We start from the raw sequence: 23488 nt of genomic DNA, 5'->3' as shown, positions 1-23488 counted from the left end.
TTGACAAATCAGTATTCATCCGTATAACTGGTAAAAAAAGCCCGTTATTATTTCTTACTCCTTAGGTACTTCACCGCAGCGCGATACTAACTGCTGCAAATACTTGGTTGCTAGCTTAACTTGTAGTCCGTCCTGGAACTTGCATATTAATACAATCTGCTCCTCTGCCTTCCGCAAACTCTGTTTCCTAAGGCACAAACTGAAAAACGCCCCATCTGACGAACAATTACTCTCTTACTTCTCATTTACTAGGCCTAAGATAGTATATGAATGCATAACTTGAGATTCTAACACTAGGTAAAATACCAGCCGCCTTGAAAAGATCAAAGGAAAGGCAGTTCGTTTTATACCGAATAAATTAGCTAGGTTTCACTCGCCCTCTGAAATAAGTATAGAGAATTCTATTCCAACATTTCCATCACGCATAAAATAGCTGAGGCTTGAATTCCTTTATCTGCTGATAAGTAACAAGCTTGCCATAAACCATTCCCCTTATAAATCTCCTGCAATAACACGCCACACAAAAAAAAAAATCTTCATCATGACTAACTGACACCCTATTATGCTCGAACTGATACGTTTAGGGTTTTTTTTTACCCTAAGACAATACCAGACGGGAAAAATATTTTACAGATGGCTATAGAGTGGGACTAATATTGCATAATTTTTACCACTTTTTGTGCTTGTTTGTTCTTGTTTGTATGCATCTATGCCCCCTGCTTGAATCCAAGGGTCTGCAGTATTTAATACATAAAAAAATAAATAAATAAAATCATTATTCTTACACCATTTAAATTTGAGTGTAATGCATTTTATTCACCTTTCTATGTTTCGAACAAAACAAACAGAGAAAATGCTGTAACAAAATAGCAGGGCTATCCAAAATGCAGTACTAGCATGCGGCCGAAACTGCTTCCTTGGGTCAGCAGTGTTACTGTTTTGCGAATACCTCAAGCTCTGTTCACCGCAATGGCGAAAGCGTTAGCTTGAAACTGCAAATATGTGAAGCAGTCGCACGTAGAGCCCCATTTGTGTGATTTATGCTAATCCCTAGCATATCTCGAGTCACAAAACAAAACCTGAGTCTCAAGGAGCTTCATACTCCTGCACCGCAATGACAAGGCAAGCATTTCTGAGGTTACCACGCTTGTAGAAATCACTCACCTCTAGTTCTTGAAGCACCTGGTCTACAAAATCAGTGGGATCCTTACGGTACCTGTAGGCTGCCGCTATGGCTTCTCTGAAGACCTGCAAGCAAAGGCGAATAAATTATAAGGAATTGTATCCTGCCATTACATAAAGGTTTTCAACGCATCAGGACATATGAGCAGCATTTCCTATTATCAATAGCTCGAAAATGGTGGTTCCATGACTACATGCAAATTAAACGCGCCGCTGGTCCCTGAAATAAAGTTTACCACAGCCACAATTCTACGCAATGGTCATAATATCAAGGAAAAAGTGAAATCTTGTGTTGTAGTTTTATTCTTGAGCTCCCGCGTAACACATGCAAGTCACTATTGAAGATCACTGTATTGCAGAGGATGCTACGCTTTGTGAACAGTGTGATGAACAGATTGGGGTGAACATCCGGCTGGTAAGGTTTGAGAGCTGAGCGCAGATCACAATATTTAGGATTCGTTATTCTTTATTTAGTAAAAACCAGCAGCTCCAATAAGGCATTATTGCGGGGGATACAAGTCTTTATAAAACAAATCCGCCGTGCTTCGTTTCACTACTTCACTTGGCAGTGCATTCCACTCCTTGATGGTTCGTACAAAAAAAAAAGAATACTGGAAAATATTTGTCCTTGAAATATACGATCGCACTTTGTGATCCAAATCAAATACTGAAGATACATAATGCGGGGGTGCAAATATGCTTTGGATGAAACTCCTGTTTGACCATGATATATGTATAATAGAGCTTTAAACGTGGAGCCCTGCGACGTTCACTCAATAAAACGCAGCACAATTCCTTTTTTCATTTTACATGTGCTAAGGGAGCGGTCGTAGAGGCCAAGAACAAATCGCGCCGCCGCAGATTGTATGCGCTCAAGCATCTCTACATGAATACCGTAGACCGGATCCAACACAAGGCAGGCATACTCTAAGATGGGCCTGAGGTATGTTTGGTACGCCGCCTCCCTAGCCTCCCTATGCGCATGCCTAAATTGCGCTGGAGAAAACTGTGTGTCGTAAACAAATATGTCAAAGCATATTGTCGGGTTCTTACCAAGACCTGGTTTCAGAAACAACTGTAAGAGACCTAAATGTAAGCAATGTACGGAACGAATTGCAGTATAATTCTTTTTCTTGCATGCATATTTTTCTTTCAGAAAAAGTCGCGCCTGAATCCCTGTTTCCCAATAGGGAAAGATCACAGTCTCAAATCACCCGTGCTGCGTTGCGACTTCCTGGTCTACGCCGAAGTTCTGATGGCAGTACTTATCGGATTGAATAAGGAACGTCATCGTCAATAATAATTAAAGTTACCAATTACTGTTTCCAGTAGTGCCGATATATTGTTTTATTTGAAGTTCTCTGTAACATTCTGCAAGATGTTATTTTTTGTTTCATGGATGACGTACCAGTCGCTTTAAATTTGAAATTAGATCATCGACAGACTTCTCAAGTAGGCGATGGCATGTTTTGCAGGGAATATCTTGACAATTTCCACTTTGTAGATATCGTGACCAAGATTCTTAGCAGCCGGGCTTACAAACTGAACTGAAAAGGAACCACTGATCTAATTATATATTTAAGATTACAATTGCACCAACATGATAACACATACCATTAAGGTAACTGGTTCATTTCATGGTCTGCCCATTTCAAAGGTCCCGATCTGTTACGGAGTTAGTTTGGGTGCATGCATCGCAAGCTGATGTGCACTGGGTTCTTCAACACTTCAAACGCACTAAACGATTTTTTTATAACTGGAGGTGTGCTGAATTTATTTTTTCTTTTATCGCTGTGTGACAAAAAAAATATAACGTAGGTTTCAGAACACATTAGGGTAGCAACTGAAAATTAATGCAGAGTCAATAAAAAAGCTTTCAGCTCTGGATTTCTGGGGGTGTTTTATTATGGAGGTTTGCAATTAATTGAAACGATTTCTGCGGACTATAAGCGATGCCATAGACCGTCTTGCATTCTTATTTTCAAAATACGCCGCACGTTTATAAATGTCTGTATACATGCAAAGTTATGGGATTCCCAAAATAGTGAGTTAGGTGCACCTTACACTGTGGAGAGGTACAATAATACCGCAGATCAGTATATTTAAAAACCTCCTGTGTTTTTCCTTATATCAAGCCTGCTGACGCCAAAAACATTGTGCGGACACCTTGGGAAAGTTGTCAAAATAAAAAATAGGCGATATCTGCTGTCACGTGTGCCGTTTGCGTGGACACTTCGCACTGACACAGGGCCCTATTTACCAGTTTGAATTTCAGGTGTATGTCAAAGTATAGTCAAAAAAGAAACATAGATAATCGCTGTTCACCTCAGTACTGATCAATGCCTGTTAAGATAAAGCGGTTGCCGGAGGTCTGCGGGGTATCACCTGCCCCGTCCATGCTATTGTGGGCAATTAGATTATCATTTTATTTCAAAGCAGTGTAACATGTTGAACTGAGAGCTCTCATAGATGGTTACAACTCCAAAAAAGGAAAGCTTTTTCTGACGACGGTCCATGGTACGTGGCGTGTGTATTGCTCGTAGGAAACGTAAAACAAAAAAAAAAGATATTTGACTGCACCCAAGAAGCCAATTGCACTGAAATTCTTGAACTTGAAATTTTATTTGCTGGCTAGGTTTTTTATATAGGTAGTAAGAAAAAGATTAACAGAAAACTAATGTCTGTCACGGAAGTTTGTGTGCGGCGGCTTCTGCAGACTTGAATTGTACCTGATTATGGATGATTGGGGAGCTCCATAGAAACTGTATATACCGTTCAAAATAACCTACATCACATAAAGGAAATGCCTCACTGTGACAACATGTCATGCAGCACGAGAAGGGTTTGTGATTTGGAGAAACACGCGGCTGACTAAGAATCTAGGTGTGCTGGTATGTCCAAGATCACTTTACTTATTTATTGGCACGTTTCAAGAGCAAGAACTTCGCAAATATTTTGCATAATTTATAATTTTATTGCTTGTAATATCAAGTGTTTCATGACTGTACGCATTCATGGATGCATACTGAATCGGATAATAACATTTTTCAGAGTTTTGTTCATTTCTGTGTCGATGGATGGATAATCCCGCCCAGCAAATTCTTCCGAGTTAATTCTGGTACACAGATATAGTGGTGTTTTAAAAGAGCGTAAGCTTTTAATTGACTTTCCAGTATCGAGCACTCGGCAGTTATTGAATGTACTCGGATTTATGAAGAAGGAAAGATGTAAGCGCAAGATGAAACCTGAAAAGCAGTGCCGATATTACTGTTCATAAGGGTATACCAACAGAAGTGCTTAGAGCTTAACACCCACCCCAAGACAACTGTACCGCCGCATCTTGTCTGCGTCATTAGTGCATAAATGCTCCCCATTTCGTGTCCAGCACCATTTCATTTCATTTCATTTTATTTCCTTAAAGGCCCCAGGAAGGGGTGTTACATAAGGGGTGGGAAACTTTATAAAAACATTGTTATTGTACATATTTTTTGACACTTTCAAGGAACTTGGATGAGCAGGTGATAACAGCGATGTCACCTGGAAGGCCGTTCCAGTCTGCAGCTGCGCGGGGAAAAAAGGAATTCGAAAAGGTAACGGTGCGTGACAATGGACGGGCGACGGGCAGGCGATGACTGGTGCGGGGTGATATGCGTGCTGGGGGAAGAATATAAGGGGCGGCCCGCATGGGACTGTTGAATATTTTATGGAATAAAGAAAGGCTTGAAATGCGACGACGGAGAGATAGTGATGATAAACCTGAGGCTGTTTTTAGGGCAGATACACTAACATCATAAGAATACAGGGCATGGATGAACCTGGCAGCGCGATTTTGAACGGACTCGAGAGAATTAATGAGGTAAGCTTGATGGGGGTTCCAAATGGGTGACGCGAATTCCAGTTTAGACCTGACGAGTGAATTATAGGCTAAGAGTTTAACATGTTGAGGCGCGCAATGTAGATGACGTTTTAAGAATCCTAATGTTTTATTGGCAGATGATATTGTGTTAGTTACATGCAAATTCCAAGAAAGATCACTAGAAAGTGTTACGCCTAAATATTTATATGACTGAACAGGTTGTACGGGCACTCCAGAGATTACGTAGGAAAAAATAAGAGGATTACGACGACGGTGGAAGGATAAAAGTTTACATTTATGTGGGTTAAGTTCCATTAGCCAGTGGTCACACCAGTTATGTACAGCATTAAGGTCATTTTGTAGTGTTGATTGATCAGTGGGACCAGTGATGGTACGATAAACTACACAGTCGTCAGCAAACATGCGTATGTTAGAGGTTACATGTGTTGGTAGGTCATTAATGTATATAAGAAAAAGTAAGGGGCCAAGTACTGATCCCTGGGGGACACCTGACGTCACCGGAAGGGAGTTAGAGAACGTATTGTTAACAGTAACAAACTGGGAGCGATTAGTTAGAAACTCTTCAATCCATTTTAAAATGTTGGGGTGCAGATTTAATAGGGAAAGTTTTATCATTAAGCGTTTGTGGGGTACTTTATCGAAGGCTTTAGCAAAATCTAAAAATATGACATCGGACTGTTGATTAGAATCCAGGTTAATGTGCAGGTCATGCACGAAAATAGCCAGTTGGGTTTCACAAGAGTAGCCCCTACGAAACCCATGCTGCGCGGGGTGAAAAAAGTTGTTAGAATCAAGGAAGGCCATGATATGGGTATAGATTACATGCTCCATGATTTTGCAGGGTACGCTGGTTAGAGAAATGGGGCGGTAATTTAATGGCGAGTTCTTGTTACCTGATTTAAAGACTCGGCCATTTTCGTAGTCGCCATTTTATGTTCTTCTTATAGCTTCTTCAAGCCGCAATAAAGTTAGTAAATAATGTGTTATGTATAAAAAAACGTTACTATTATAGCCGAAAAGATAGAGCTTTGCTTGCATGTGCTCAGAAAGCAATTTTTTCCCGCAGTACCTACGGTGTCGTACACCGGTAAAACAATTGGCACACTATTTTTCCGGGGCTATGGTTTATGTTCCGAGGGCACTCTAATTGTAACGCGGGCCTTTAAATGACCCACAGTTGTGCAAACATCTTTGTGCCGGGCAATAATTGACAAAGGCTTCCCTTGCGCCATTTGCAAACTTGCTCATAATGGTCGGTTTATTTTTCCCGCCATTAATCCTGCTTTTCTACGCTGTATTGATGGGATATTTAATTTTTCTATTCATTTGAAAAGATCTTCGATTGGTACATTTTTGGCAGCACAGTGTCCCGCTGCAATCTTAACAATCACTAATAGATCAATTTGCCCTCTACCATGCGATAGCTCGCAAACACCAGTAAATGGTCGCGCCATTAGAAAAAAAAAATGAAATAAGATTAGCCGCGTATTTACTGTATAAGGACAAAAATTATTTGTCGTACAGAAGATGGCAACTGGCCGATCAGAACCGAGTTTGTATAAGATGAGTTAGCAAAATATTCGACCTTGTGCTTTTCATAAGCACAAGGTCGAATATTGGTGTTTCAATAAGCACAAGTTGGTGTTTCAATAAAACACCGACTCAAACAATATTTAATATTGCAGAAAGCCGCTGACAAGCGATGGTACCTTTCGATAATAATTATAAGCCATAATAATTTCACAAGTCTTGCAATCCCAAGGAGTAGAAAGAATATCGTTTCGGGGACTCAAATAAAAGGGTTTTTGCGAATTCGGAAATTTCCGGGTGGAGAGTAACAATCCGTTAATACAACATTTTGGGCACTTGTCAAAAAAGATAGCTAAAAATTTGTTACTTTTTTTACTTCTTGATACCGTTAGTCGTTACAGGTTCATACAGGAGTGGGTCAGAAAGCAAACAGTTAAAAATGAAGTAACAGCAAAATTAGGAAGCAAAGATCAAGATCCAAGTAGAACAGCGCAAAGGAAGCAATCTACAGTATGAATTAAAAAAAAAAGGAAAGAGGAAACACGCAAATCAACTCTGTAATGAAAAGCAGGATATTCGCAGTCAGCCCTTTTACCACAGAAGTGCCCTGATTTTACTTTCAAATAAATAAACAAAATCAACATTCATAATTTCTTCTGGGAGATGGTTCTATGCTTCAATAGCAAAAGGAAAGAATGACTGTTTAAATGTGCCACAACCCGAAGAAAAGTGCCTGATGTCCTTGTGATGATTAATTTTGTATGAATGTTGGAAGTGTGGTGTCATGTACGTCGATATATATGTTTATATGCCCGTAATAAAGCCGAAAAATGAACTCCATGGCAGAGACACGTCGTGCTGATCTTAAAGTCGGAATTTTTGCTTACCTGTGTAGCGCAGTGACGCTGTCGTATGGTGAGTATCGAAAGTAAATGACATGGCGTGTCATGCGCAGAATTCTTTCTATTCTATCAACGACATAGGATTGGTGCGGGGACCATAAAGCTTCAGGATAATGCTAGAACGTGGTTTGAAAACCACGAGGCCAGCTTATCCACATGGAATGACTTCCGCCGCCAGCTCGTAGACACCATTGCGAGAACTGATCGACGAGACAATGCGCTGCGCCTGCTTGAAGTGCGTGTCCAGAAGTCGAATGAGAGCGTGGCTATGATTGCTGAAGACATGGCTCGCCTTTTCCGCCATGCCGACCTCGATATGAGTGAGCCAAATAAGTTACGGCATCTCATGCATGGTGTCAAAGAACAGGTGTTTGCCGGCTTAGTACGCAACCCACCTAAAACGGTGAGTGAGTTCACTAAGGACGCTACGGCTATAGAGCGAGCCTTACAAGATCGGTGCCGCCAGTACAACCGACCTGCCAGCTGTGCCCCGACGACTGCGGCGGCGCTTACTGGAACAGATCAGACCACTCTTCGAGACATGATTAGAGAAATTGTCCTTAAGGGAGCTGCAGCGAATTACGGTTACGAAACTCGCTCGTCAGAGGCCCTCGTGCAAGCTGTAAGGAATGAAATTCGGTGCTCCCTATCATCGTCTGCCCAGTGCAACGAGTTTCATCCAGTCGACAACGCGGCAGCCATGTCCGAACCATACCGCGTTCTACAACCGGTCAACTACACGGCCGACATTCCTGCACCTTATCACGAGCCGCAGTCTGAGAGCTACGCAGCGGTCCTACGTCGCCCGCCTCCGGACCACGCCCCACCGAGCTCACCAAGCAATCAGGAGACGCGATTCTTTCAGAGGTCTCAGTGGGCGCCTTCCAGGCGCTCTCAACAACGCCAAACGGACAGGTGGCGCAGTTATGACAGCCGGCCACTCTGTTTCTACTGCGGACAACCTGGCCACTTATATCGGTACTGGCGCTACCGCTAAGAGGTGCAGGCTTTTCCGTCTGCTTCTGCTCACCGCCGCTTTGTTGCTGACACTGCCCAAACCGAGGACGGCCTTCCTGTCAGCAGGGAAACTGAATCCCAGGGCTTCCGCCGCCGCTACTCCCCATCGCCGCAGCGTTATTCTCCGCCGATGCGTCGTGGCAATGCTGACGTTGGCGGACAGCGGTCCCCTAGCCCTCAACGCGGAAACTAACAGCCGCAACCTCGCGAGGGGAGGCTGCACACAGTCTAAAAGGGTCAAAACACTCACCACCACCGCAACTGCCGACAACCCATGCTTCTGACGGTGCCGTTAGTATTGGCATTGCCGCACTACCGCCGAACATGCCGCCTATATTACCGCCGAAAATGCCGCACCAGATGAGCAGCCCCGACGATGAAGCTGACACTGCCGACCTTGCCGCACTTCCGCCGCAAATGCCGAAAGAGACGAGCAACCCAGATAACGTTGTTTGCGCTGACCTCGCCGTTTCCATTGATGGGCTGAAGGTACATGCTCTGGTGGATACCGGGGCGGATTTTTCAATTATTAGCCAGAAACTGGCTGACACGCTGCGCAAATTAAAAACCGAATGGACTGGGCCAGTAATAAGAAGTGCTGGGTTCCTGCTAGTGGCACCGACAGGGAAGTGCACTGCCCGGATAAGAATAGGAAACGCTGTGTTTGTTGGCAGCGTCGTTTTTCTCCCTGAGTGTTGCAAAGACCTCATCTTGGTCATGGACTTTCTGCGTCTTCATGGGGCTGTAATCAGCATTCGTGACAGCGTCGTTGCCTCTGCCAACAATCATGAAGATCTTGGTTGTTCGGAAGTGCCACTGATGCCCTTACGCGTCGCCAATGAGACGGTGACATTACCTCCGCGATCATGCTCTCTTGTTGAAGTGAAATGCGACATGGCGCATTGCGGCGATGGTATCGCCGAAAGGGCAGTCGCCCTGGTACTAAGCCGAGGTGTTTCTATAGCTAGAGGGCTAGTCAACTTGACCAATGGGCAGACCGAGCGACGAGCGTCAGCAAATTCCGACAGGCACAACTGTGGCCTTTTTCGACAGCCTCCCAAATGCGCAGCACTGCTTCTCACTGCAACAGGAAGGATCAATGTGCAAGACGCCCGTAACCATCGTCGATGTGAGTCCAAATTTGTCTTCTTCAGAACGGGACGGTCTTTTGGATCTCATAGATCAATTTCGAGACTGCTTTGCTTCCGAATCGCGGATCGGCCAAACGCCTTTGACAAAACATCGAATCATCACGGATGACTCGATTCGCCCGATTCGACAAAATCCTTACTGTTTAGCTCCGAAAGAACATGAAGCCATTCAGCGCCAGGTGGCCGAAATGTTTAGGGACGACGTTATCCAGCCGTTACAGAGCCCTTGGGCTTCTCCCGTGGTACTTGTTAAAAAGAAGGATGGCAGCTTACGATTTTGCATTGATTACCGCAAGCTCAACCAAGTAACTAACAAGGACGTGTACCCTCTTCCTCGCATCGACGATTCCCTTGATCGCCTACGAAATGCACGTTACTTCTCTTCAATGGACTTGAAAAGTGGGTATTGGCAGATAGAATTAGACGAGAGAGATCGGGAGAGGACAGCATTCGTCACTCCCGACGGATTGTACGAGTTTAAGGTCCTTCCGTTCGGTTTATGCTCAGAACCAGCTACATTTCAGGGGTTGATGGATACTGTGCTTTCGGGACTTAAGTGGCAATCATGCCTGGTGTATCTTGATGACGTGATTGTGTTTTCGGCCACATTTGAGGAGCATATACACTGTTTGCTAGCTGTATTTCAGGCCTGCGATCTGCGGGCCTCACACTAAAACCCAAGAAGTGCCACTTCGGGTACGAGGAGCTGCAGTTCTTAGGCCACGTCGTTATCCAAGAAGGTGTCCGGCCTGATCCTAAAAAGCTCTCCGCAGTCGCCAAGTACCCAGCACCTCCACCAGTGTCACGTCTCGATAGAACGCCAAGGAGGACCCAAAGATAGGACAAGTTTAAAATCAATCAGGACGAGCCTTGCGCTCCAACTTCCTTCTCTTCCAGGTTCGCGCTTGTGTAGCCAGTCATCATCTTTGACGTTGTCTTCTATGCGGCAATACTATACAGGTATACTCTAGGTTCGGCAGAACAATGGTTTAAAAAGAAATTGTAGTTAGACAAGAGGTGGTGCTGCAGCCAATTTGGGACGCAAGGAATTGAGCTGCCTGAATACCTTTGTGCATGCGTTATCATTGGGAGTTGTCAAGTTCAGTGTGCTTGAAAACGGCACATCTAAATATTTTACAGTGATCTTTTTATAGCTTTGGCCATTATAGTGTAAGTGTATATTTCGGTCTTCTTTTAAGAGCAAAACTGGTGCGTGCTGTTTTATTGATATTGAACTTCATGTCCAATTTTGCACACCAATACGCGATGCTGTTTAGTGAGAGGCTTAGTCTGATTTGATAGTCCAGGGACCGAACAGTTGCGTAAGCAACACAATCGTCTGCGAAAAGGAGTATTGCGTGTTACGTTCCAGACTTGATGGGATGTCATTAATATACACAAGGAAAAGCAATGGACTCAAAACAGAGGCTTGCGGATCACCACAAAACACCTCAAGGGTGTTAGACTCAGCATTGTTAGCTGATACACTTTGTGATATGGAGGGAAAGATAAGATGATAGCCACGCAACAGTGTTATAATCTAAGCCAACAAATTTACGCTCTTTCAATCAATTGATAGTGAGGAAACCTGTCGAAAGCATTGAAAAAATTGACAAATATTGCGTGTGCTTGAAGTCCTACATTATTATTTCGGCGAAGTCATGGGGATTTTCCAGGAGCTAGTTGTTGTGGAAAGGTGCCAGCCCTCAGAGCCAGTGCCAATTGAGATACTTAACTTGTCACCGGTGTTGTAAGATGTGGTTCCAAGATACATTGCCACATATTATGCATACCCACAAAAATCCCAAGTGAAGGTTACCAGCTGCACTGACTATGTAGTCTTTTAGTTTCGTTTTCTTGTTCTGTGATCAAATATGTACGATGCAGGACTTTTCATGAGGAAACAGTAATTTTCTATTAACGTCAAGAGCCTTTTAATCGTTATTTGCGACCAGTTATTGATGAAAACAGTATTAGTTTAAAAGGTCGTCTTCTCGGGGCAGGAATAACTGCGAAAAACGGTACACGTACCGACGATGATCTCTTCGTGCTATCGTAAAAAGGTACGCCCTTGTAGGTTGGAGCAAATGCTCTGGCGCTACCCCGCTGGACCTAGTGTGTCGAGTGATAGCTTGGTTGAAATAGAAAGCAATAAAAAATCATTATGTGGCGTTAATCACATGAATCCGCACGTCTCATGCGGCACTGGGGTTGTTTATTGGATCCCTCTCTGCTGTGGGAGTGTGTACAATGGGCAGACGCGCAGATGCCTAAATATGAGATTGAGTGAACATGCCACTTCACTTCATCAACAAACTGATGAGCATTTGTCTCAGCACTGCAGGAGCTGCAAAATCGGCTTCCCCTCCTGAACCGTACCATGATCTTGCGAAGCGGTAAAGATCAATTGGCAAGAGAAATCTTCGAAGCGCATGAGATTACGAAATGCAGTAGTGACACGTGCATTAGTACACTGTTTGTTTATCTTACGGAAAAAGAAAAACAGTGTTTAATACGTACTTGAGGTCGCACCTATTGTCATGAGCAATAACTGTTGGTTTTTTCGTGTTTTAGATAGCCAATAAAGAGTGTTATCAATTTTTCTAGGTATACGAAGGCGTATTGTTGCTTAATGATGGGACGTTTTTACGTCGTACGATTTCATTCAGTTGTAAGTTATAGCTATGTCTTATCCTCGTCTCTCTAGTCCTGTCTTAACGCTGCGTTTTTCGCTGAACTATTTCGCATTTCAATACTTCAGGTTTTGCAGTCTTCTTGGAATTTTTCAGACTACATTAGGTTGATTACCTCTCGCTTCAAACTTTCAAAGCGTGCGCAACCAGTAGTCCACGGCAATGTTAGCGTTCAAACATTTCAAATTTCCCGCCCTGGAAGTTGGCCTATGTCGCCGCAAGTCGAGTACCACGTGACCCCCTTGGACGCCGTCATGACCAAGGAGGTTATATAAAACTTCTAGAATGGCGGTCCCCCATGAACGCCAATGCGAGCGGGTGAAGCCGGCCTAGCCAGCGGCGGCCATGTTGCAAGGGGCAAAAAGCACGCGGCGCAGGCCATTGAAAGCGCATCGCGCGCATTTTGCGAGCACTTGCGCGTATGTGAATGTAAGAAAATCTTAATGAAATCATCCTGTCGTCAAAATCCATTGTATAGACTGCCAATTTCTTGTTTCATACGCCTAACATTGTGATAAGAGTGGATGTAATCGGGGCCGAGCTATTATAATGTTCTCCAGATTTGTTCACTGCTTCTTGAACCAAAAAACACTCTTGCGCTGCGGCGCACATAGCACATCCGTAAAATGAGTTTAAAAATTAGAGCACACATTTGACGAACACTGTTTCGGGATGAGAATATGCCCTTAAATCTGCATTGCGGCACGCACACTTCGCCGACGGTATGAAAATTTTCTGTCCAAATGAGCGGCATTCGTTACCTGCTTTACCAACGCTGAAACAATTAGGTCTGTTACTTTAATGATATTAATGGCTTTTGAAAACTGTATTACACTGCGACTTCTAGAACTAGTGCGACATCTTTCAAACTCTTTTGGGTTGCACTGTGATAAAAAATGAGAGCCTTTTAATAAAAATGTTTCAAGCTGCAGAAGTGTTATGATGATGCTACAGAAATTATGAAGTGCAGGAAAGAAACGAATGATCGTGTCTTCATTCAGATGTGTCTGCCAATAGCTAACTGAGGGGACGCACGTGCCAACGCCAGATGCTAGCTTCATTCAAGCGGTAAAAAAAAAATATCGGGGCCCAATTAGCTCTCCTTACGTGCTGTGAATCTGTAAACATTGAGACAATTTCGCTTCTATCACGCGTTTATTTTAACCGAGTGTGACCCGCGTTAGTTCTGTTTTACATCGTTTTGCGTAGTTTGCCATTTGATTTTTAATTCTACTCGTAGAGACCTTTTAAACGAAATATGACTTGATTTTGTAGCCTAAAGTTCGATTGTTAATAAAATCACCTAATTAAAGCTCATTAGCTAATACCCGCAAATCGTTAAGTGCAATATCTCATTCGCGATACAAGCTATTTAACGGTATATGATTTGATGCTGTAGCAGAAAGCTGAATTTATTACAAAAAACTAATTTACTTTTATTCAATTTATTTTAATATTGATAGCAATTAAGACTTACAATACGCCTAGCGCAATTATACTCGACATCAGCTATTGAAGGACATAACACTTGAGGCTCTCCTACTCGAGATAACTAACACAGCACTGTATAAATGCGCTGCGCCATAGGATCCAATAATGCTGCTCATTAAAATACACATTCTTTCTTTCATAACTTTTTAGCTGACGTTTTATCCCATGCGATCCAAAAGCGCGGGGAGATACCCAGACGAGTGCAAAGTAGCATAGAGCCGCAAATGGGGTGTTATATATGAAAGCGCTCCTTAGCGATACCTCTTTCTTGCCCCTTGCAAGATAGCGGACGCCGGCTTCACTTTTCACGCACCGCCTCCACTCCAGAAGTTCGATATAACCTCCTTGGTCATGATTCCTCCCGGCTATTTCGAAATATTGTCACGTGGTGGTGACCAGGGTCGATGACATAAATGAAGAGTGGGTAATTGTACTGAAGAAACTCTTTATTGGGCTGACTTGAGCCCGAAAAAGAACTAAGCAACTCGGCGGCGGCGATGGCAAGAAACGTGCTCATCGATCGTTGAACAAAGAATGCCCGTCACACTAGTCAATGCTAAATTTAAAGGCTCCTCAAAACAATCTAGAAAACGTCGCAAACAGCTACCAGCACAGGCTGGAACATTACAGAAAGACAAACGAGAGGCCGGAATCTTCGAGACAGATTTCGGCGCATCGTTCGCGACAAAGAAAAGGATAACGCGTCGTATCGCGACAACGAGCATTAACAAACACGGGATACAGAATTGATACGCGTGCCAGGATCAAAGTGATAAGGCCGCATGCCGGCGGCTGATAAAAAACAACACAGTTTTGAAGGTTTCGCGGTAATATGATATAGTTATTTACCTACATAACCAAAATCTACCATTTTGCCGCTTGCACATCATTCTTTGACGCTCTATCTGATGGTACCATTCTTTTCACAGTACACCAACTAGGTCTTGTTTTAGACCGCCGACAATAGCATACATTTCTTACGCAATGCTAAGCAAATGGTGAGGCTGTGTGTACAACTGAGCAAAACATTGAATGACATCACATGTGGTCAGAAAGAACGCGCCATGTGCATGACACATACATAGGTGTGCTAAAAAACAATCTGTAAATTTGCTTGCTTCTTCCATCGTGGGAATGATCTTTATTCCATTAACAATGATGTTAATGTATATTGCTAGACAAAAGAGGCAGTGTTTGTGGCCGACGTTCAAGGCAGTCCTTGGCAATCCCTTATTGCCTGTCGCCGCGAAGGTCATTGCACAGCCCCCGCACCATATGACCCCTCGGGTCGCACTCACAATCCGTCCAAACAGATAATTAGAAAGCATCGCGATGCTCTCTCTAAAATGTCTCGTCTCACGCAGATCAGCCGCTTGAGCTAGCACACTGCCATTTCTGAGCTCGGCAATAACCGCGCGGGCCTCTAGTTTCGCTATGCGGGCAAAACGTTTGCAACGGGAGGGCCGCTAGTGCCCTTGTGCGGCTGTAAATTTGCGTCTTGCTTCATCATCATCATCATCATCACCAGCCTGATTATACCCACTGCAGGGCAAAGGCCTCTCCCATATTTCTCCACTTAACCCGGTTCTGTGCTAGCTGCATCCACTTGACCCCTGCGAACTTCTTAATCTCATCCGCCCACCTAACTTTCTGCCGCCCCCTGCTACGCTTTCCTTCCCTTGGAATCCAGTTTGTTACCCTCAGCGACCATCGGTTATCCTCTCTTCGCTCTACATGTCCTGCCCAAGTCCATTTCTTCTTCTTAATTTCTACTAGAATGTCGGTAACTTGAGTTATTTCTCTGACCCACTCTGCACGCTTTCTATCTCTTAATGTTACCCCTACCATTTTTCGTTCCATAGCCCTCTGGGTTGTCCTCAACTTAAGTAGAACTCTCTTGCTTAGCCTCCACGTTTCAGCCCCATAGGTGAGTACAGGCAAGATGCAACTGTTGTATACTTTCCTCTTGAGCGATACTGGTAAGCTGCTAGTCATAATCTGCGAGTGCTTGCCAAATAACAAATAACAAGAGGAAATAACAAGAAGAATACGATTGGGATGGACCGCGTCTTGCTTATTATTCCTATAAAGCATGTGCATCTCATAGGTGCGCTTATTGCGTCGTTTAAGTGCGTTCTGAAATTAAAACAAGATGTCTGAGCTAACAGTCGCCTGTACTCCGTATCCATTTCGCTGTTATGCGCTCGAAACAACGTAGTCCTAAACCTGGCGCCCAACTTCCGTCATTTAAGAGAATGGACGTACATCCTTTACGCCATGAAACGTCATTTTTACATTACCGTATGATGTGTGCGCATCCGCTGCTCAGCGTAAGCCGATCAGATTTTAGGAAGCGCCTCTTGACAGAAATTGGCACATTTCACCCCATCCATTATACAAGCACAACTGCTTTTCTCCCTGCCACCTGAACCTTATTTTTCTTCCCAGATTAAAATATAGCATTCAGGCAGCATGCATAGCTCTGCTAAGAATGCCTTTGCTAACACACGTCATTTTGACGTCACCGTAAAAAAAGCATTTGGAGAGCTCAGAATTTCGGGTCACAAATTTGAAAAACTAGAGTATTGTGATAACTAATCTTAGAAACAATGTGAACAAGAGGCTGCAGCCTCCCTATTGAAAAGTCCTATATAAAATTCGTACAGGAAATTGTATACAAGCTTACTGTACAGAATCTGGGATACAGGATTGGGGGCTATTTCAGGAAATTCCTTTACTGCCCTGGAAAGTCCGAAATAAACCGCGCGGAGCTCTGATACCGGAATGGCCTGTATGGTTGATGGCCCTCGTTTCCGGAAAGGAACGTCGCCAGGGTGGAAAAAGCATGCAACAATATAAAATAAAACTACATTTAAAATAATAAATAAAATAAAAAAATAAAAACCTACTACCAAGTGTGGAATCGAACCTCTGTCCTCATGGTCATCAGTCGGACACCTTAAAATCTACTCTACGGCTTTTTTTTTCTTGCCTGACTTTGGCACAATACACAAAACCACTTACAGGGTACAATGAGCATTCATTAATACAACAATAAGCCAGGTGGGTTGTGGCGTCGTCATGCTAAAATTCTCTTAGGGTCAGTAATGGCTTCAATCTTCCGAGCCACTCGGGAGCTTAAGGAGCAAGTTTCTGAATTTCAATATATCTATTCATGCCTTCCTGAAAATAGATCCGTGCTGGCCGTGCGTCAGGATAGCAATGATATCCTTCCATTCTCGAGCGCAAAATACAGTGGAGAGCCATTAGCATAATAAGGTCAAATGGCACCCCATCCTCATTCTCTACTGCCAAGTACCTAATACCATGCGAGTTTAAAGAAATGCCTTTTTGAAAGTCCTTTGTAAAAAGTCCCAAAAGTATACCCCTTCCCAACAATGTAGAAAAACGTGGTCTATAGTTTCTGGCTTTTTACAAATAAGCAATGCGAACCCCAAGGTAAAAATAAATGCTTCCCTTCCAAGAACTTCTTCACTGGCAGTGTTTCCGTGTGTAACTTAAAGAAAAACGTTTTTGCATTTGACGGCACCTGCATCGCCTTCACCCGCCTAAGTACGTCGCGTCCCGGTCCTCCACTGTATAAGACCCGGTACATTGGTATGGGAAGAACTACGTCACACAAATCCTTGTACAGCTTCTTCCTGCTAACACATGATAAGTATTCATAACAAGATCGAATAGACAGGAATCGCACACTAGCGACAACTCCTCGAAAATAACCAAACATGCGTCCCGTTACACTTTCGGTCGAGGCAACAAAGTCCGGTAGTGCATTTCAGAGCCTTAATTGGTACATAGTACACAAAAATGGATCTTTTACATCGCGAACAAAAAGAAATCTGCTGAGCGGAAAAATGTACTCTACGGCGGGTAATGGTTACAGTTGTTATTATTCAGTATATGTAGCTACTTTTGCTCTTTCGTACTTTGTATGTTTTCGTTGGCTGTAGAATTTGTGGCCGTAATTCACCGATCGCTCTTTAAACACACTGAATATCTTTGCATGCTATCACGAATGGTTCACAAATGTGCCGTATCTTTATAATGTGTCGCTTTATTGAAGGCAAACCTCAAGATATTATAATTTACTAGTGCTGGTGTGTTTTTCATCGTCTACGAACGCTTGTAAGTTATCCTACATAAAGAGATATCCGGTGCCTTAATACTTGTAATACTGGGCGTTTTAGCTTCACGTGCTACCAGCGGAGCACCGATGTCAATAAATACATTTCCGACTGAGCGGTTTCAATATGTAAACATTCCAGAACGCGTCGCCCGGTGTGCGGCTATCTGCACACCTTTCGATGGCCAGCGATGTTTGTTTGTTTTTTGTCATCGCTAGCGAAATGATACGTTCGTGCTTCTACTTTCGTGTTGTAGGCGGCAGATCTTCAGTCGCAGATATCAAGACACACCGCAAGATCGTACGAAGCTGCAGCGACTGTTGTACGCGCAAAAGCGACGCGACGCGCGTATATGCTTGCTAGCGCACACTTCGACGGCTTCGCATTTTCGAGGTATTTGGGAAACGAAATGTGCCCTTTATATACAGAACGGTTGTATAATATGTTTGGTATCATGCTTATTTAGTGCGCTGGCGTGTCCGGCATGGTCATTCTGGTTGAGCTTCGTCGATCGGCCCGGCTTCTGTTCAGAAGCGGAATACTCTGCCCGGTATCAGTTCCAGAAATGACGCGTTCGTCCGGTTTCTGGTTAATTGATACAGGCTGAACCGAAATGAAACCGTGCGGAGCTCTCATTCCAAAAATTCCTGTATGGTCCGTGGCTCTTGTTTCAGAAAAAAACTGGACTCCAGGCTGGAAAAACCATGCAGAGCTATAAAATAACACCAGTACATTTGAAAAAGAAAACAAAACAAAATATACATGAGATTCGAACTTCGGTATCTTCAGCAATCAGGCACGCGCTTTAACCACTGCACCACGGCAGGATACGACGGTAGGGGTTATATTTCGGCTTATGTAGTCGACATTGCTCGTTTGCAGTTTCTGTATTTTTGTAGGGTGTAGAATTTGCGGTCGTAATTGAACGATCGCCCTTTAAACACGCTGAATCTTTTTCCTGGCTATTACGAAGGGTTAGCCGTGTCCCGCATCATTACAATGTATCGCTCGCTTTCTTGCAGACAAACCTCAGAATGTCACAATTTACTAGTGCTGATGTGTTTTGTCATCGTCTTCGAACGCATGCAATTTTTGCTACATATAGATATATGCGGTCCGCCAACGCTTCTAATACTGCTTGTTTTTGCTTCACCTGCTGCCAGCGGAGCCGCGACGTCAATGAATTTACTTCTGAGCAAGTGCTTTGCATACGTAAACACCCCAGGAAGCGACTTCCGATGTCCGGCTGACCTGTGCATATTTCGATGGCCAGCGATGCGTTTCATCTATTCTCGAGCGTATTTTATCTCGCTAACGAAACGCTACCTTCTTGCTTGCAATTTCGCGTTGAAGGTGGCAGATCTTCTGTCGCAGATATGAAGATGCACCGCAAGATCGTACAAGCTGCAGCAACTGTTGCACACGCAAGAGGAAAATGAGATGCGTGTATGTGCTTGCTAGCGCACACATCCACGGCTTCATATCTTCTAGGTATTTGCGAAACAACGCGTACTCCACATATACAGAAAAGTTGTAACGTATAATATGTGTGGTTTCATGCTTATTTAGCATGAAGGCATGTTCCGACATGGTCATCCTGGTTGAGCGTCACGATCCGTCCGAATTGTACTGAGAAGCGGAAATACTCTGTCCCGTATCAGTTTCATTCATATCGGGTTTGTCCGATTTCTGTTAAACCGGACATGACCTGTGCTGTATATGAGCTCAATACAGGACTGGTCCGCCCTGTTTCATATCCATACCGGACTGGTATGTCATGTATAAGATGCATACTGGAATTGGTCTGCCCTGTATTAACTCGATGCCGGACTGGACCGTCCGGATTGAGATTCATACCGGACGTGACCTGTCCGAAATAAACCCATTTAAACTTCATAATTTATACGAAATAATATAAGATCGGTTCAAACCCGTTTGTCGCGATACGGGATTTTTCACTAGAGCTGCTTCCATTCCATGGCTTTCTGGAGCAGTCCGACGACGCGCGCTTATACTCGCGCCGTACGGTCATATCGCGTGATTGGGCTTCGCGTGTCGTCAGTAACCACGTGGTTCAGCACAGCTGTAGTTTCAGCTGTGAACAGAGCGTATACACACTCGCCTCAGTCTTCCCTACTGCGGTGATGTAAGCAGATGGTGTGCAGTACGTAACGTGACTAAGACCTACGCTCCTCCGGTTTTATGGTTAAATAGGACGTACTGTTTACCTTCAAGGTTGGACATTGAAGAATTAGAGTTACCGCTATAAAAGAACGGCTAGAGTATTCGTCATCTGTTTCCTCATTGTTTTCAATTATCTGCAAACCGTGTTTGGTAAAGCTATTGTAAAGGACTCTGCTAAGGACGGCTTTCTAGAATTCATGCCTCCACTTACACCCTACCAAGTAGATTGATTTAAGCAGCTCAGACTATGAAAGACGCAGCAGTGAAGATCTCTGGAAATTTAGACTGTCTGCGGTTCCTTGACGTGCAATGGCATCGCACTGTATGGAGGCATGTATCGAAAAGAGAGGTGCGCCTTGATAGAACCCGCGTGCTTGGAATCAGCAGTCTGCCGTCCTAACTACGCAGTCACTGTAGGTGGATAAGTAGGTTCAAGACTTTTTATATCACGAAAGCAACCAAAGCTATGAGAACGCGCGAAACTCTTACGCACGCAATAAGCTCCGTTGGCATTGTGAATACATGTTCTGATATTAAAATAATACTCGATGCTGTATAATTATGAATGTACCGGCAAACACCTTTTGTATTTTCACCTCACAAACATATACAACCCGCAGAAAGTACGCCGGAAATTACGGAACGATGAAACCATAAATTTGTCTGTTGCGGCTAATATGATGTGCAGGTTTCTTAGTCCCATTGAGACACGTGTGCAGCCTAATACGTGCTATAAAAAGTGTACAAATGTCACTAGGTAGCAGGGTAAGACCTAGCCGGTTATATGGTGCGGTGCTACAGAGCAGCAATAAAGGCACTTCGTCGCCAGTTGTATTGGGTGTAAGCGTCTTTAAGGGTCATAATTTCGGTTTCGTGCCCTGAATATGCATAAGCAAGCACTCACCTTCACTACATTAGTGCCGTCAGAGGCAGACACGAAATAGAAAGGCATTCCATTCTTCCGGCCGAAGTTGAAACTTTTTTGAACTACTGTTGTATCGGCTGAAAAAGAAAAAAAGGTTTATTCGACATTTAGTAGACAATATTCGAAAGTGCACAAGAGAAAAGAAAAAAAAAACCTGCGGAAGGAATAGACTCTGGTGGTGGGTGCCTTGAAAATGAGAAGTCGAAAATTGCGCTTTTGAAGCTGAATGCAGAAAGACGGTAAGTGCTTATGCCAGTGTTCTGACGCAACATTTTGCCTTCCACACCTACAGCAAACGTCTAGAATTAGAATTTATTCAATTATCGGTGACTTGGAAGCCCATCTGTAGTGCTTTTGTACTTCCGTTTTTAAGGAATAACAGCGCGGAGACGAAGGACAAGGAAAAAGACAACACCTGCGCTGACTATCAACTGCAGTTTATTAGAAAGAAACACGCAAAATATACTCTTTTCAGAACCAATAACGCATGTGCGGCACCAATCGCCAAACAGGTACCTCAGTCTTTTGAATCAAGATAGATTAGTTCACAGTCATGAACAAATACAGAAGGGGTGCTTACACAGGAGTCATGATTTTTATGAATATGAAAGGCTTCACTGATTTCCCTTGTTAGTTTATCTTTGTGTTTGTACAGAACTTTTGTTTCATTAAAAAGGGGAACACATGAATTTTTAGAAATAACGCAGTTGGTTGTTAAGCGGACAGTTCCTGTAATGCAGAGCAAGATTTGAGGATGGGACGCCCTTCAATGAAGTGTTGTGGTCACGTAAGCGAGTATTTAAGCACCTTCCCGTTTAACCTATGTAGGTCTTCTCGCATGTAAAAGGCACTTCATACGCAACTCCTTCTGCGCACCCGACAAACATCAAGTCATGCTTTATCTGGCACCCTCTTTTCATTTTTCATTTTTCCTCTTACTTCCGTTTCGCGAACTGTCACTAGAGCACGCTATCATTATTCTTCTAATTTAGTTCTTTTTTATACCGACATTAGGGACAGCTATTGTAAATAGCTCCAGATGATTGGCAAAAGAGAGCAGGAATCTACGCAAGCAAATATTTAAACGATTTGAACACTCCTTACAAGGTTCGCAAAATATGTACTTCGAGGTTTACAAGAATTTTGAAACAAAAACATGAAAAGCAACGCGGTAATTTGACAATGTTCTCCAGCCCACACTTTTTTGGACAAGTGGAAATAGTGCCTGAAAAAAAATATATAACACTGTAGAATATCTAAAATAGAGTTAGACTTGTGGTGCTTGCTATTATCAGATTGTGCAGAAACCATTCAAACTAACTTGCAGTTTGATGTTTAGAAATGCCATTCGGAGCAAAACCAGCGAGTGAAGATGCTTGTGCAGCACCTAAATAATAATATTTCAGCAAACACAGGGGACCTGGACCCCTGCGTGATGCAGTGAACTGGCAATGTGAGTTGAGGAAACGCAAGGTTTCTTTACTCCTCTCACATCAAGATAGGAGCATCTGAAAGTGTGCCTAGCCCGGATACGGCGGCTCCTAATATTTGTTGAAAAACATCCTTTATTTCAGAACGGACAGAATTGCAGTGAAGAAAAAACCTGATGGCTATACTCGGTTCAGCAAAGCTCTTCAAGAATTGTGTGCATTTTCATGAAATTATGTCAAAACTTATTTCACGTAAGATTAGACCACTGCTAAGAAAAGCCATCACAGAAAACAGACGAGTGTCTTTTTGCGGCGTAAGAGCGTCTCGTTTTATTTTGATGAACATTCTGGACAGACTACCGAGTTCAGAGCCAGGAACGTGAGCTACCTTGCCGTAATTTCTTTAATATCCGATGACCTAACAACAGTATGCACTGCAAGTGCACAAAAGCGTTGCTTGAAAATTGAAAAAAAATTATTATCTGATATATGTAAATATGGCATTCCTTTCTCAGACAGACTGAAAGTTCTGTCGAGAACGCATTTCCTGCTTTTTGCTTCAAAATCTCCCTGTGCGATATGGGTGTCCGGGAGAGTGCACCAGTTTTGTACCGCATTCGATATATAGATGCTTCGTTCGATTTAGCATCTGCGGATCATGGACAGTGTTTAGGGTGTGGAGGGTGTAGAAACAGTAATAACAGTGAACTTAAGTACCGCGTGGTTTTTGAAAGCCTTACTACTCCTATTACGCGACAATACCTCTGGCGCTAGAGTCGCAAACACTCGACAATACGTACAAACGTGAAATCACAAGACCCCACGTAACGCCGCAGAAGCGACGAGAGGGATCCCGGCATGCACAGCAAATGCCCATGTGAAGAGGTTTTCTCGCCACAGGGCCTCAGGGTGCCATCTCTTTCTGCGGCATCACTAAAGGAACTGCCAGTGGCGCACGATT

The 23488-nt window shown here is 43.5% G+C and overlaps 1 protein-coding gene and 1 long non-coding RNA gene across 2 annotated transcripts in view; one reads left to right on the top strand and one right to left on the bottom strand.

Moving 5' to 3' along the window:
• LOC146174995 (uncharacterized) overlaps positions 1 to 3004 on the top strand; it is a 29587-nt gene extending 26583 nt beyond the window's left edge. The window contains exon 3 of the long non-coding RNA XR_014702064.1: positions 2339 to 3004. This is a non-coding gene — a long non-coding RNA (uncharacterized LOC146174995). The remainder of the gene's footprint in view (positions 1 to 2338) is intronic.
• LOC146174994 (rab-like protein 2A) overlaps positions 1 to 23488 on the bottom strand; it is a 38479-nt gene that overhangs the window by 5083 nt on the left and 9908 nt on the right. The window contains exons 6-7 of the mRNA XM_084584274.1: positions 21077 to 21174; positions 1165 to 1248 (exon numbers count right to left, since the gene is read on the bottom strand). Coding sequence (XP_084440400.1) covers positions 1165 to 1248; positions 21077 to 21174 — 182 coding nt within the window. The remainder of the gene's footprint in view (positions 1 to 1164; positions 1249 to 21076; positions 21175 to 23488) is intronic.

Source organism: Amblyomma maculatum, chromosome 11 (genome assembly GCF_055883805.1).
Source record: "Amblyomma maculatum isolate TAMU_Amacu chromosome 11, ASM5588380v1, whole genome shotgun sequence".
Taxonomy (NCBI): domain Eukaryota; kingdom Metazoa; phylum Arthropoda; class Arachnida; order Ixodida; family Ixodidae; genus Amblyomma; species Amblyomma maculatum.
The sequence above is the reverse complement of the archived record's forward strand: the minus strand, read 5'-3'. Positions and strand labels throughout refer to the sequence as shown.